The sequence below is a fragment of the Diadema antillarum genome, unplaced genomic scaffold (assembly GCF_040938485.1).
Source record: "Diadema antillarum isolate AM-2024a unplaced genomic scaffold, OU_Dant_1.0 seq00001319_RagTag, whole genome shotgun sequence".
Lineage (NCBI taxonomy): Eukaryota > Metazoa > Echinodermata > Echinoidea > Diadematoida > Diadematidae > Diadema > Diadema antillarum.
Genome location: NW_027272091.1, coordinates 86,987 through 99,773, shown reverse-complemented (window position 1 = coordinate 99,773; position 12,787 = coordinate 86,987). Strand labels below are relative to the sequence as shown.

The 12,787-nt window shown below is 36.6% G+C and overlaps 1 protein-coding gene across 1 annotated transcript in view; it reads left to right on the top strand.

Annotated features, from left to right (window-relative positions):
• Positions 1-5,114: 5,114 nt before the first annotated feature.
• The window catches only part of LOC139708220 (protein C-mannosyl-transferase DPY19L1-like), a 33,426-nt gene continuing 25,753 nt past the window's right edge, over positions 5,115-12,787 (top strand). The window contains exons 1-6 of the mRNA XM_071620192.1: positions 5,115-5,298; positions 7,257-7,281; positions 8,242-8,329; positions 9,386-9,523; positions 10,620-10,740; positions 11,359-11,510. Of these exons, the coding sequence (XP_071476293.1) occupies positions 5,115-5,298; positions 7,257-7,281; positions 8,242-8,329; positions 9,386-9,523; positions 10,620-10,740; positions 11,359-11,510 (708 nt within the window). The remainder of the gene's footprint in view (positions 5,299-7,256; positions 7,282-8,241; positions 8,330-9,385; positions 9,524-10,619; positions 10,741-11,358; positions 11,511-12,787) is intronic.

Here is a 12,787-nt window from a genome sequence, read left to right as displayed (position 1 = left end):
GTTGTGGAGGAATTCTGATGGATGCAAGCGCCACAGAACTGAGCTATCATTACTCCTTTGTAGTTTTAGAATCATTGGCTGTACAGCAGTAAGCATCTTGGAAGTCTTGATAATTGAAGATGACCCACTCAAGGGCAATCAGGAAAAAGCCTACTTATTCCTTCTTCATTCTGTGTTATTCCAGAAATATATCAAGCAAACCTTAAGTGTTTCAGTTTATGGCCAACAACAAGCTTGTGAATGGGATGCCTGGTAGGGTGACCATAGCATTTCTTGCCATTGCGAGACTTTTCCTTGTTTGTCTTCATTCTCTTGAGGTAGCATCAAGTTTTTGAAGATCACCTTCAATTGCATCAATGCTTGCTTTTGTACAAATATTCTCATTGATTGGGATTAAATATAATCATTAACGAGGTTCCACAACGCAAAATAGCGTATTGCCCGAGAGGCAAAAACGAACCGTTTTAGCGGTTTTGTTTGTTTTTTTGTTTGTTTTTGTTTGTTTTTGTTTTGTTTTTGTTTGTTTGTTTGTTTGTTTTTTGTTTTTTTTTTGTTGTTTTTTTTTTTTTTTTTTGGGGGGGGGGGGGGGCTATACGGGATGTAACGCTTACGCGCTTGCCCACACTATCGGACAGTGGTATGCCCCCTCCCCCCTTACGCAGTTTTTGCCCCTCAGCATCTCTTGATGACGTAATTAGAACCTCATCCTTACATTTTGAATTTCTGGCGGCTATTTTGAATTGAGAGATGGCTGTCATTCTGCGTGAACTGGAAATGAATTCAGTCTAACTAGGACAATTTTGGCACATTCATCTAAGGCGCTTACCATAGTATCATAATTATGTCGTCTATGACGGCCATCTTGAATTTCAACATGGTGGCCTATCTAATGATCCACAATTAGGAAACAGCTGTACTGGACCGTTGGACACCACAAGCATGTGCATTCTTGAAAATTTGATGCTTCTACAATAATTGCAAACTGAGATATGGGTAAAAACGCTATGGCGGCCATTTTGAATTTCAAGATGGCGGCCTACAAACTCTACAAAGCAAGCCTCAATATCAGAAAATGATATATCAGAGTGTTGACATTATAACGATGTATTTTGCACCAAGTTTGAGGTTTCTACAATGCTCACTTTATGAGATATTGGTAAAAATACAGCTTGCTATGGCAGTCTACAAATTGTATCAAAACAATCCACAATATCAGACAAAGAATTATCAGAGTGTGTGACATCACACCCATGCATTTTGCACCAAATTTTAAGCTTCTACAATGCTCACTTTGTGAAATATAGGTCAAAATACAGTCTGCTAGGGCGGCCATTTTGAAATTCAAAATGGCGGCTGAAGACGTGGTCAGAAAAAATGGAAGCAAAGTTTTTTGGATTCAGCACCCCCAAATTGACAAAGTTAGCGAAAGAAATCAATTTTGGCACGAAAATCTCACGGGATTACATAGTAGCCTCTACTATTATGTTTGATTCAATATATGTCCATGTCTTGTCAGATATCGAGTGCATGCAAATTAATGTAAGGTATAGCACTTGCGAAATCTACGCTTTGTCCGCAAGTATAGTTGACTCCCCCGCTTCTCTGAAACTATAGTGCACGATTTAATATCATCCCGCCTGGATTTTGGAAATGCACTTTTCTATATCATATATAGCATATTATATATACCCCCCCCCCCGAAAAAAAAAACACACCAAAAACATGGCTCAACTTCAAACGTTACAAAATGCAGCAGCACGGATCGTTACCCGAAGATATGAAGAGTTTGTTTGCAAAAACCGATAAGTCCATATTTGCCAAATGGAGATATTCGCGATTAAAGGTCAAGAAAAATAAAGAGAATAATAAGAAAATTTTTGCTTCTTTTGACCATAACTTCATAAATGTGCCTTTATATGTAGTGACCAATATATCATTTAAAAGGTATTATTTTGTACTTTATGACAGAGACCTTACTTCAAAATCTTCAAAAATGGACTTATCGGTTTTTGCGAACAAACTCTTCATATATGCACTCATGATACTCCTTATATTTTGAGGTAGCTAGACATTGGTTACCAGGTTGCCTTTAGCATATCATTAATGGAAATGGAGCAATATAAATTGCAATTTATATCATTGATAATAATAAGATTAATCCTCTAAATGCAGTGACACGCTACAGAAAAATTCTGACGTTATTATGATTCAGTGTTGATCTATTATTATACCTTTTATAGGTATGCTCGGTGTAACTGCGCAAGTGGTACTGCTGGACAGCCCTGGTAACTGCTGTCAAGTTAGCGAAAGTATTATTCATCGTTATGATAATGATAGTGCATAGATTCACTCTTTATCATCACAAGTTACGAGATATTTCAATAATGTTATTCTGCAATCCTGTGAAAGGGCATTGACAATAACATATGCCAAAGTTATCTATTTAAAGGGATAGTACAGTATTGGTGGAGATGAGAATTGGGCTTTTAACTTTTTGCGAGATACCAAGAAAACACTTACATGACTTATGAAATAATACAGAGTATACCATTTTAACAGGAATTCAAAGTTTATTTGATGAAAATCAGGTTTGAAATGACTAAAACATCCAAAAGCAAAGCGATCGTAATAAAAGGTGGGTCCGAAACTGATAGAATCGGTCTGTTTTTGGATATCTCAGCCATTTCAAAATAAATTTTTTAACATCAATTAAACTTTGAATTCTTTCCTCATGGAATTATATGCTCTTTCATATTTCATATTGATGTTACTCATTATCTCACCCAAAAATGTTAGAAACCTGAAATTGGGTCTCAACCAAAACTATACAATCCTTTTAACATAATTATGTTAAATATATTTGATATGAACGAGGAAGCCTGTTCTTGAGTTGGAGACGAACGGCAAGATCGATTTTTTTGAAATTCTTGGAAATATGATTTGATAGCATGGATGTAAAATCAATGTAATTCCTGAATTTGTCTTTCCTTCTTTCACGTTTTACTTTCATGATACATGAGATATTAAACCATATGAATATTCTCTCAAAAATGAGCTTGAAATAGGTGCGACATACCTTTTTTTTTGTGCTGAATTTCTAATTTTCAACTGTCAGTAGAATTTCTTTGTATATCAATTTCCACGATTTACTAAAATAAACAATGAATATGTATGACATTGTAACAAGTCTGTTTCTGCTCTTCATTCATAATTGCTAAGATTCAAGAAGTGAGGCATACCATGTGAGCTTTGATATCAACGCTGTTGCAGTTCAGATGAATCGTGCTCGGATGTATAGGATAAGGAGCATTTTGCATTATGTCATATCTATATTAACAAGACTTTGCATGTGAATGAAAAATGCATAAGTCAATGTCTGTTAAAATGCCCTGTGTATAAAGCTGCGAAACCACAATCTTTGCGCTGTTGTTTCTTTAATTAAGTTGCGTGGAGCAGATGAAGGATATCTTTAAGAAAAGAAAAGCAGAAAAGAAAAACTTAGCAGCATATAAGTGCACTTTCCAGCGTCGAGCGGGAAACCGCAAAACAGCACGACACTGCAAAATAGCAGACAATGTGTCACTTTTCAGGATGTGTGTCACACATTTTTCCCTTAATGTTTATTGAGATTTTACACAATTAATCATCATTACATAATAGATTATAAAGATTGACAATTTTCACGTGCTCGACTGAGAGATACAACCGAAATACCATGATTGATATCAACTGCCATTACTGATACGAATTGTGATACAAGATGAATCTAAACTGTATACCGTTTGAATTATTTTTGAAATATTTTTGTATTAAAGCGGCCCTCCCGTACATCCAACATCCTCTATTATACAATACAAATAGGCCTCAAGTGAGTAACACATCAACATACACATGCAGGGGGCCTATAGATGGATAATGATAGGCTACACAATACAAGTACACATTGCACGCACATACACACACACACACACACACACACACACACACACACACACACACACACACACACAGAGTTTTCTTTAATATTCATCTCTTCTTTTTTTTTATCAAGAGCCACAGGTTTGGGGCTTAACTTCATTTTGTGTGGACAAAATCCAAAAGGAATTCAACGTTTTTATGAAAGAGAAACGGAACGTTAGATCTTCTGACACACTAAACGCATGTTTGAATTCTAACAAAATAATGTTGCTCTACTTGATGCTCTTGAAAATTCTGCAATCAAAACAATTCTATACATGCATGAACAACAAAGGGTGTGCCCTTTGTTGTTCAGAAGATCCTTTGTTGTTCAGAAGATCGTGTTGAACTCTCGTTTTGCGATACATTATATTGAAATGCTGGAAATTGATTGCAATAAATTCTGAACGGATTTTCGATTTTCCTCAATTCACTGAGGTGTAGACTCCTCAAATAATGCTACAAACATTAACACTACGTTCACTAAATACACGAAGATTTTTTTTTTTAAATGAAACTACCTTCAAACCGTATTTCGCAATCCAAATTTCGATTTCACTCAATCAATTACAGATATCAAGCTTGATGTTGTTCTAAATCTTGCATGCTAAATTACATTCAACTTTCATACATGCACGGAGATGAAAATTAGGCCTATCCAACGGCATTGTTCTCAATGAACATTTCATATATATCATAAATCTTGTTCCAATGAAGTTTAGGCCTCCCTGTTTATTACCATTACGATGCCAAATTTAGTTTCGTTTCTATGTCTTGGCTTATCGGCCTCTGTCATGCACTAGCTCCCCTTTCATGTTTTTTCCTTCTTTTCTCTTTCCTTTCCTTTTCAGTTCTTTCTTCTGTTTTTTTTTCCCTCTCTCTCTCATCTGCGCAATTCTAGCTTCTTCTTTCTTTTCTGCTGTGACTTTCCTTTCATCTTTCATCATCCTGCACTTTCCATGACGATGTTTTCGAAACTCGTGCATTTTTTTTTTTTTTTTAATTATTACATGTATTATTATTGGTGAACCTGTTACAACGACCGCGCGAGCTGGCGAGTTGCGTAGTGATCGATAACAATTTTGATCGACTAACTCAATCGGAGCCTGATCGCTGATCGATCGATCGCGAACGAACAAAATTGATCGTGAATAAACATGGCTGGCGGTAGTAGAAGAAGGACGACGGAGCAGACGACGAACATCAGATCGGGGCGAACAGAAACAAAGAAGGGCAATTCTTCACGAAGTCAAAGAAGTAGGAAAGAGAATGGGATCCGAGAAGAACGACCAGTTGTCGCGGGGCTTCTTTCTGGCAGGAATTTTCTTATAGTGAGTCTCGGTAAGTATTGTCTTTGCATTGTAACTGAACGAGTCAAAACTAAAAAGCGAAGTGTATTGTGTGTGTCGTAGAGCTACATGCTGAATGTGTATACCGAGGACCGGCCGGTGGCAGCATTCCGTCTCCCTGCTTACCCGGCGATGTGGCTTCGTGTCCGCTGCCACTGTGCGTTGGCACATTGAGCGGCCCGGTGGGGTGCCTGCCGTGGCACGCTTCATTCGTTTGTGGCAGTTTATTGTCAATATGTCATCAAGTGGGTTGATGAAAATATGCATTTATTTAAACTGTCCTAAAAGGGCATGGCCTTAAACTTGTACAGAGTTTTCTTTGGCGACAAACGTGTAACTGTTAGAATCTAGCACTAACGTTAGTAAATTTATCTAAATTAAACATTTACTAAATTTACTCCAGACCAGACTCTGATTTCTCAACTTTTTTAGTTTTTTAGTGTTGATGTTGACATCTCATGCAAAAACTAATGACGCAGTATGAATGTACGAACTGAGACTTTAAGATCTGAACTGTTATTGTTATCACAAAATATCAGTAAACTCCAAGTTTACCTGTAACGTTAGGCAGTAGACACTGTCACTGATTTGGACTTAGTAAACCACTGCCACTAAAATCAGCTGTGAAAAGGGAGTAGAATTAAGAAAGATCCTAGAAACCAGACAAATTTCTAGTTTGAGTTCTAACAAGTTAGATCGTATTACTAACATTAGATAAAAGTGTGTGACTGTGAAGAGTAGAGCGTAGAGTTGGATTTACCAATCATGTGTGAGACTCAGACTCAGAGACAGAGTGAAGAAGCACTTCATTTTGCATTTATGATGTAGTAGATTCTAGACTATACCAGGTAACAGTTTAACTATTTATTTTGTAGTAAAAGTGCAATGATGAAGTTGAGTTATGAAGCATATGTTATGCAATGAGCAGTCCTACATCCCTGTTTGTTACGATTAAGATTATTGCATCCTCTCTTCAACATCATTTAAGGAATAACTTTTTGTTTTTAGAATATTGTTTGATAAATTCTGTCTAATTTGATAATGTTCAACAGTATTAAGCATTGAGCATTATTGGTACGAGTGGAAATTACTGGTGGTTGAAACATCAAAATCATAAAGTGCTTGTATCAAAAAAACAAAAAACAAAGCAAAACCAAACATGACAATGTACACTGTGTAGGCTAGAATCTTCTGAGAGTGCTCAATGAACATACAATACGTTTGTGAAATATGGCTGTAAATTATACACATGTATGGAAGTATGCATAAATTTTCAACCATTAAACTGATGAAATGATGTTGGCCTCACTATATGCTTGCCTTTGCCTTGCAAATTTTTCCTGTTTTCTTTTTATGTTTGTCAAATCATGCATATCATGCATACTATGACCCCACCTTTAAAAATACGAGATGTACTATGATTGTCACATGCAGGTCACATGAAACAGTGACTCTTACTGATTGCTGCTCATGCAAGCTTCAAATTGTGTAGACCTACAATTTGTTGTCACAAAGTCGGCATCTCTTTCCATAGAGTACTAGTAGGCACTGAAATCTGAAACTGGTTTCATTACACAAAACCTTTGCAAGCGAGTTGAAAGTGGCAGTGTGTGTTACGGGTGACCCATAGGGTAACACAACTAGGAACTTGCTAGACAGAGGACTTTGGACTATTTTCTTGTCAACCTCAGCCCTTCTGAGGTAGCCAGGTTACCTTCATGTCAAAGAACTTGAGACAGTTGAGTAATTAATGATACACTGTGAACTTAGTTTTACCAAAACCTTGACATTCATCATAGCTGAATAAACACCAAAAGCAAACATAGATCTATCTTTTGAGTGTTTACATTTGCCTGTCAGATTTAATCTAATACATGTGCGTCTAGAGATATGTCATAACTGATTGCCATTTTTCTTTTCTTTGCTATGCTACATCATGCATCATGGCAGCCTTGCTGGTAGGATATTTGCATGGGTAAGTACTTATACCTCAGCTACTACCAACAGAAAAATTGTTTTTTTTTTATCAGAGATTCCCATTGTGACTTCATTATACCACATCCACTGATTTGCCAGCTGTTACTGAAAACATATTTGCATATGGTCAAAGCCTGACTCCTGATATTTGCACAGCTTGTATGATGTTTAGCTCTGAAGTATTCCATGATTTTGGGAGCTCTGTAAATCACTCCTAATGGAGAGCTTTGACTCTGTATCACATTCTGAGATAATAAAATGATAAAAACAATTTGAATTCTGTTGGCATGATGTATTATATACCCATATTGGTGTATGAGTATTAAAAACAGATGTTGCACAGTTCAGAGCGATGTGTTATTTGAAACAAACTTAATGATTAACTCTTTTCAATGAGAGGCTAATTGCCGGCATTCATTAAAAGAATTAAATTCAATTTCAGAATTTGGGCTCTTACATCTTGCTTTGAACCACTGCTTTCAAATATGTTGTTGTTGAAAATTTTCCGGTACAATCACCTAATCACACATCTTTAGAATGTCAATAATGCTCATGCTACTCTGTATCGTAGATTTATCAACCCGTTGAGGACGAGTCCCGAGTATACTTGATTTAATTCCAGACGAAAATGAGTCAACCTGATTAAAATTACACTTTTTTACTCTTAGTCTTGTTTGCTTCCTGTTGGTGTTTGTAGTCATCATATTCATGTATTATACTCATGTTAAGGTGTGTTTGTTTGTTTTTATAGAAATTTAATGTTGCTTTTTTGGGAGCTCTTTATTATTTTTTTTTTTTTGCAGAAAAACTGAACCCAAATATTGTCAGTCGTGTCATGGGATTTCAGTTTTGTTTATTCAAATCAAGTATAGTAGAGAAGAGGTATAGAATATCACATACTATCTTAGATTTTTTATGCATGATTTTTTTTTTTAAATTGCCAATCCAATCATGACAGAAAACACATCTCCAGCATGTTCGAGAACGATCGCTTCTTTTCCCACCTTTCGGACCTGGAGCGAGAAATGACATTCAGAACTGAAATGGTAAGTAACCCATTGCCAGTTGAAGGTTTATGACGTCATTTGCACTGAAGCCTTGACTCTCTTGATCATTGAGGTCTTATGGGATAAAATATCATAGCAGGATACAATACCTAGACTGCAGAAGAGAGCAAATGCTTAAATTACCCAGCTCTGCAGTATGTGTTGTTCCTGCATTCCACTTGCACTTGACATTATGTTCCATAATAAAGATACATGTAGGTAATCCTGAGAAATGGTTGTACCTTATACGCATACAAATGACTGGCAAATTGATATAATTCATATCACTGTACTAAAGATAAAATTAGAGGATTGCCAAATTCAAAGTTTCAATCCTGCTGGCTGCTGCTATGCATATGATGTGCTTGCATTTATCTTGCTGGAATTGCTGCCGTAAACTTCAGTGTAACTGAGTACTACTCAGAGCTGTTGTGCAAGTATTGATTTTATTGCAATTGGACCAAGTTTTGCTATAAAAAGGGTAAAAAAAAGAAATGTAATTTGTCTGTGACCAATATTAAAATATGGAAGATGGAGGAGAGAAAGAAATTACTGGAAGAGAAAATTCTATGCCAGTATGATAGAAAGACATGTTCTTCTTTGTAGTAAATAGTCATGTAAGGTGTGTCTGTCTTTTATTTGTTTCTATGTGACAGAGTAATGTGTATTGAAACAATAAAAGTGGCTGTTTCCTGGAAAAACAGTGACTGTTTACATTTGTAACCCGGGTCCCAAACAGGAGCCTGTAGAATATAGCTGCTATTTTCGATTGATGTACTTCCTCATTCATAAATTTTGTTAACTGTGTTAAAACCTTGATCACATGATGCAGTCATCTGGTTTACAATGAAATTGTCCTCTAGGTATTTCACAAATATCGTGCTCTAAATTATTTTTTATCATTAATGCTGCCTCATACAGTGTATACTCTACACTTTTCCATCAAATTGTGGTGATATATATGTTGCTAGTTTTGTATTTAGAATCCACTGCTTCATATCAATATAAAGTCCAAGGCAGTGACATGATTTCATTTTTTTTTTCAAAACGTTGCAGGGTCTATATTTTTCCTACTACAAGACAATGGTGAAGGCTCCGAGCTTTAGCCTGGGACTGCACGCCATAATGAGTGACAATGTCACCGAGTACCCCAATACCATCAATACACTCAAACGTTTCAATGTCTATCCAGAGGTAAGTATTGACTATGTTAGGAGTATTAAGAGGATTATCGCATTATCCAAAATATTGATAATATAAAGGTTTTTGCCTTTTCAGAAGTCTTTTAAGTCCATGACCGTGCATTGTAAGCATCCAACATAAGTTCATATTTTGCAATATGTACTACTGGAAGCATTCTATGGACCTAATACTCTTGTCATTTAGCACAGCCCCTTCTGACGAAACAATTAAACATGAATAGACATTGATATCTCATACTTGTGAGCATTTGCTGTAACAATTCTGCCACTGCTGAGACATGATTTACCTTTTAAAGGAACAGTGGGTCCATTGTTTGCATTTTGCCAATGTGGACTGAAGGTTGATATTTAAGTCGAATGACCCATGCAGAAAGGAGGACTCACATTCTAATTCTTGTAGTACCAATCAAAATTCTGCACTAGGCCCTATTGATTTTAGTATACATGTAATTGTATGCTGTGCCACAAAAGTAGTGACCTTGTTATTACCACTTAACCCGTTGAGGACGGACTGATTTTGCTACAAAACGCATTTCCCGTAGACACCTGCCCGAGTATACTCGGGACTCGTCCTCAACGGGTTAAGAGTCAAGGTTCATGTGGCAACATTGGCAACCATAAACTGTGACTAAAAAAGTGGCATTGACATGTACCAGTACATGCATGAATTGGCAGGGTATGCAGTGACACGTTTTGCATTGTTCATTGCTGCAATGCAAATGAAGATCTCTTCAAGTGGAGGTACTTGTCACATGGAAGTCATTTCTGTTGTGTGTGTGTGTGTGTTTTGGGGTTTCCCCCATGATTTTAAAGAGTAGATATAGCTAAGAATACTCATGTCAAATGTTCATGGCAAATATCCATGATCAATGAAATTTAATAATTATTATACTTACTTGTAAATACTTGAATATTCTTTTTTTTTTTCAATTAACCCAATAAAACTTGATAGTATTTTGTCGGTAAGCATAGTGACCACACTGTAGTACATTTAAATGATTAAAATTCCTCAGTCTTGCAAACTTGTCTAACAGTTGCACTATTGTCAAAGAGATTCTGATGTTTTAAGACAAATATCATTTTTACAGGTATTTCTGGCAGCCAGTTTCAGAATATATGAAAGTGTCACAAAGCTGCTGGACATCAAGACTAAGGAGTGTTACACAGTCAACAGAGGTAGAGGGCTTAGTCCGGTACTAAACTGTGAAGGTATTTATTCCATCTTTTAGATATTATCTTTCTTTCTTTCTGTTTGTTTGTTTTTTCTCCATCCATCTGTTACACTTCGATTGGAGGAATTATAATCTACATTTGTTTACAAGTTTCATAGATTCCCAAACATGTATACTAGCAAACCAGAAACAAAGTCATGAAAATGGCCACTAAAGATAATCAATATCGAAAAGCACTGGAATGGAGGTGGCCATATTATATTCTACATCAATTTATTATGTTTGACTGATATACAATGTGCATATCACTGGCATACAGTGTCTTCCTTTTAATAATTGACTGCCAGAAAGGGGAGTCTTCACAAAACATCAGATGTAGTGCAATTTGTCAATCAGTTGCAATGAAAACATCAGATGGTTATCAAATCTTTACTCACCCAAGATTCAAGATAAATTCATTCTGGAGGAAATATTTATGTTATGACACTAGAAAGTGTATATTTCTGTGAAAATAAGATTTCCAAATAATTTTGATCAATTTAATATAATTATGAATATGTTCTCATATCTGACAGCATTTATGATTGTGGCCTCTGTTGAATTTAATAGAAGTACAGATGTAACTGAATTCCCCCCTTTTTTTTTCTTCTTGCAGGAATGGGGGACAGGGCATATTTCTATGTGAATGGGATCTTCATAGAGAATGGCTTGTTTGTGTCTCTGCTCTTCATCTTTGGTGCATACTTGAGCCATAATATCCTCGGGGGAGTTCTTACTGTGCTATCTTTTTTCTACAACCATGGAGAGGTATGTCAGTTTGCCAACTGCAAGAATATTATGTCAAGGACTTTGTGTGAATTAGGTTCAAAGGCAAAAAATAGTAAAAGAAACTAATGGGCTTTTTCCTTTGAACCCACTTCATTTATTTTTATACCCCCGCCAAACGAAGTTTGAAGGGGGTATATAGGAATCAGCGGACGGTCGGTCGGGCGGTCGGTCGGGCGGGCGGTCGAGCGGTCGGGTGGTCGGTCGGGCGGTCAGTCCGTTGCAAAGCTTGCGTCGCGAACTACTTCCTCAGTTTTCCACCGATTCCCATAAAACTTGGCACAGATGTGTGCCTTGGGTTGTAGATGTGCAAGATGTATTTTTTGACAGTACCCAAAAGTACGTTGCCATGGTAACGGCATATTATGGGCAAAAATGGGTACAAATCTTGCGTCGCGAACTCCTCCCACAGTTTTTGATCAATTTTTAATGAAATTAGGTACAGATGTTCATCTGAATATGTTAATGTGCAAGACACATATTTCCGCAGTGGCAAAAAGTGCGTTGCCATGGTAACGGCATGTTATTGGTAAAATATAGGGCAAAATGCTTCATGGCAAAACTGCTTCATCAGTGTTCTTCCAATTCTCATGGAATTCATATTGAATGTTTGTCTTAGGATATAGGTCAGCATGACACATTTCTTGACAGTGACAAAAAGTATGTTGCCATGGTAACAGCTCACATATTATGAGCCAAAATGATGGAAAATTTTGTGTTGCAAACTACTTCCTCAGTTTTTGCCCAATTTCCATGAAACTTGGTACAGATGTGTGCCTTTGGTTGTAGATGTGCAAGACGCATTTTTCGACAGTACCCGAAAGTACGTTGCCATGGTAACGGCATATTAATGGCAGAAGATCAAGGAAAGATCTTGCGGATTTAACTACTTCCTCAGTTTTTTGACCAAAGCTTATGAAATGTTGTTTGGCGGGGGTATAACCAGTCGCTGTAGCGACATTTCTAGTTATGGCCTGTGTTCCATGGGACGGAAACGTTATGTTGTACGTATTATGGGGGGAAAGAAAGAGATGATTTGAATGGTAAATTGAAATGCCTAAAGCATTGTGGGGTCTTTTGCAAACCATTATTCAAGTCTTTGAATGGGTCTTGCTTCATTGAATCTTGTAGTGATAAACTTTTTTGTGTGCATCACAATGTATACACTCCATTTTATAAGGGCACATTGTAACACCTTTTTGTCGTGCACAGTTTTAGAACTTTTTTTTTTAGTTTTTCTGTTTGATTTGATGAAAATA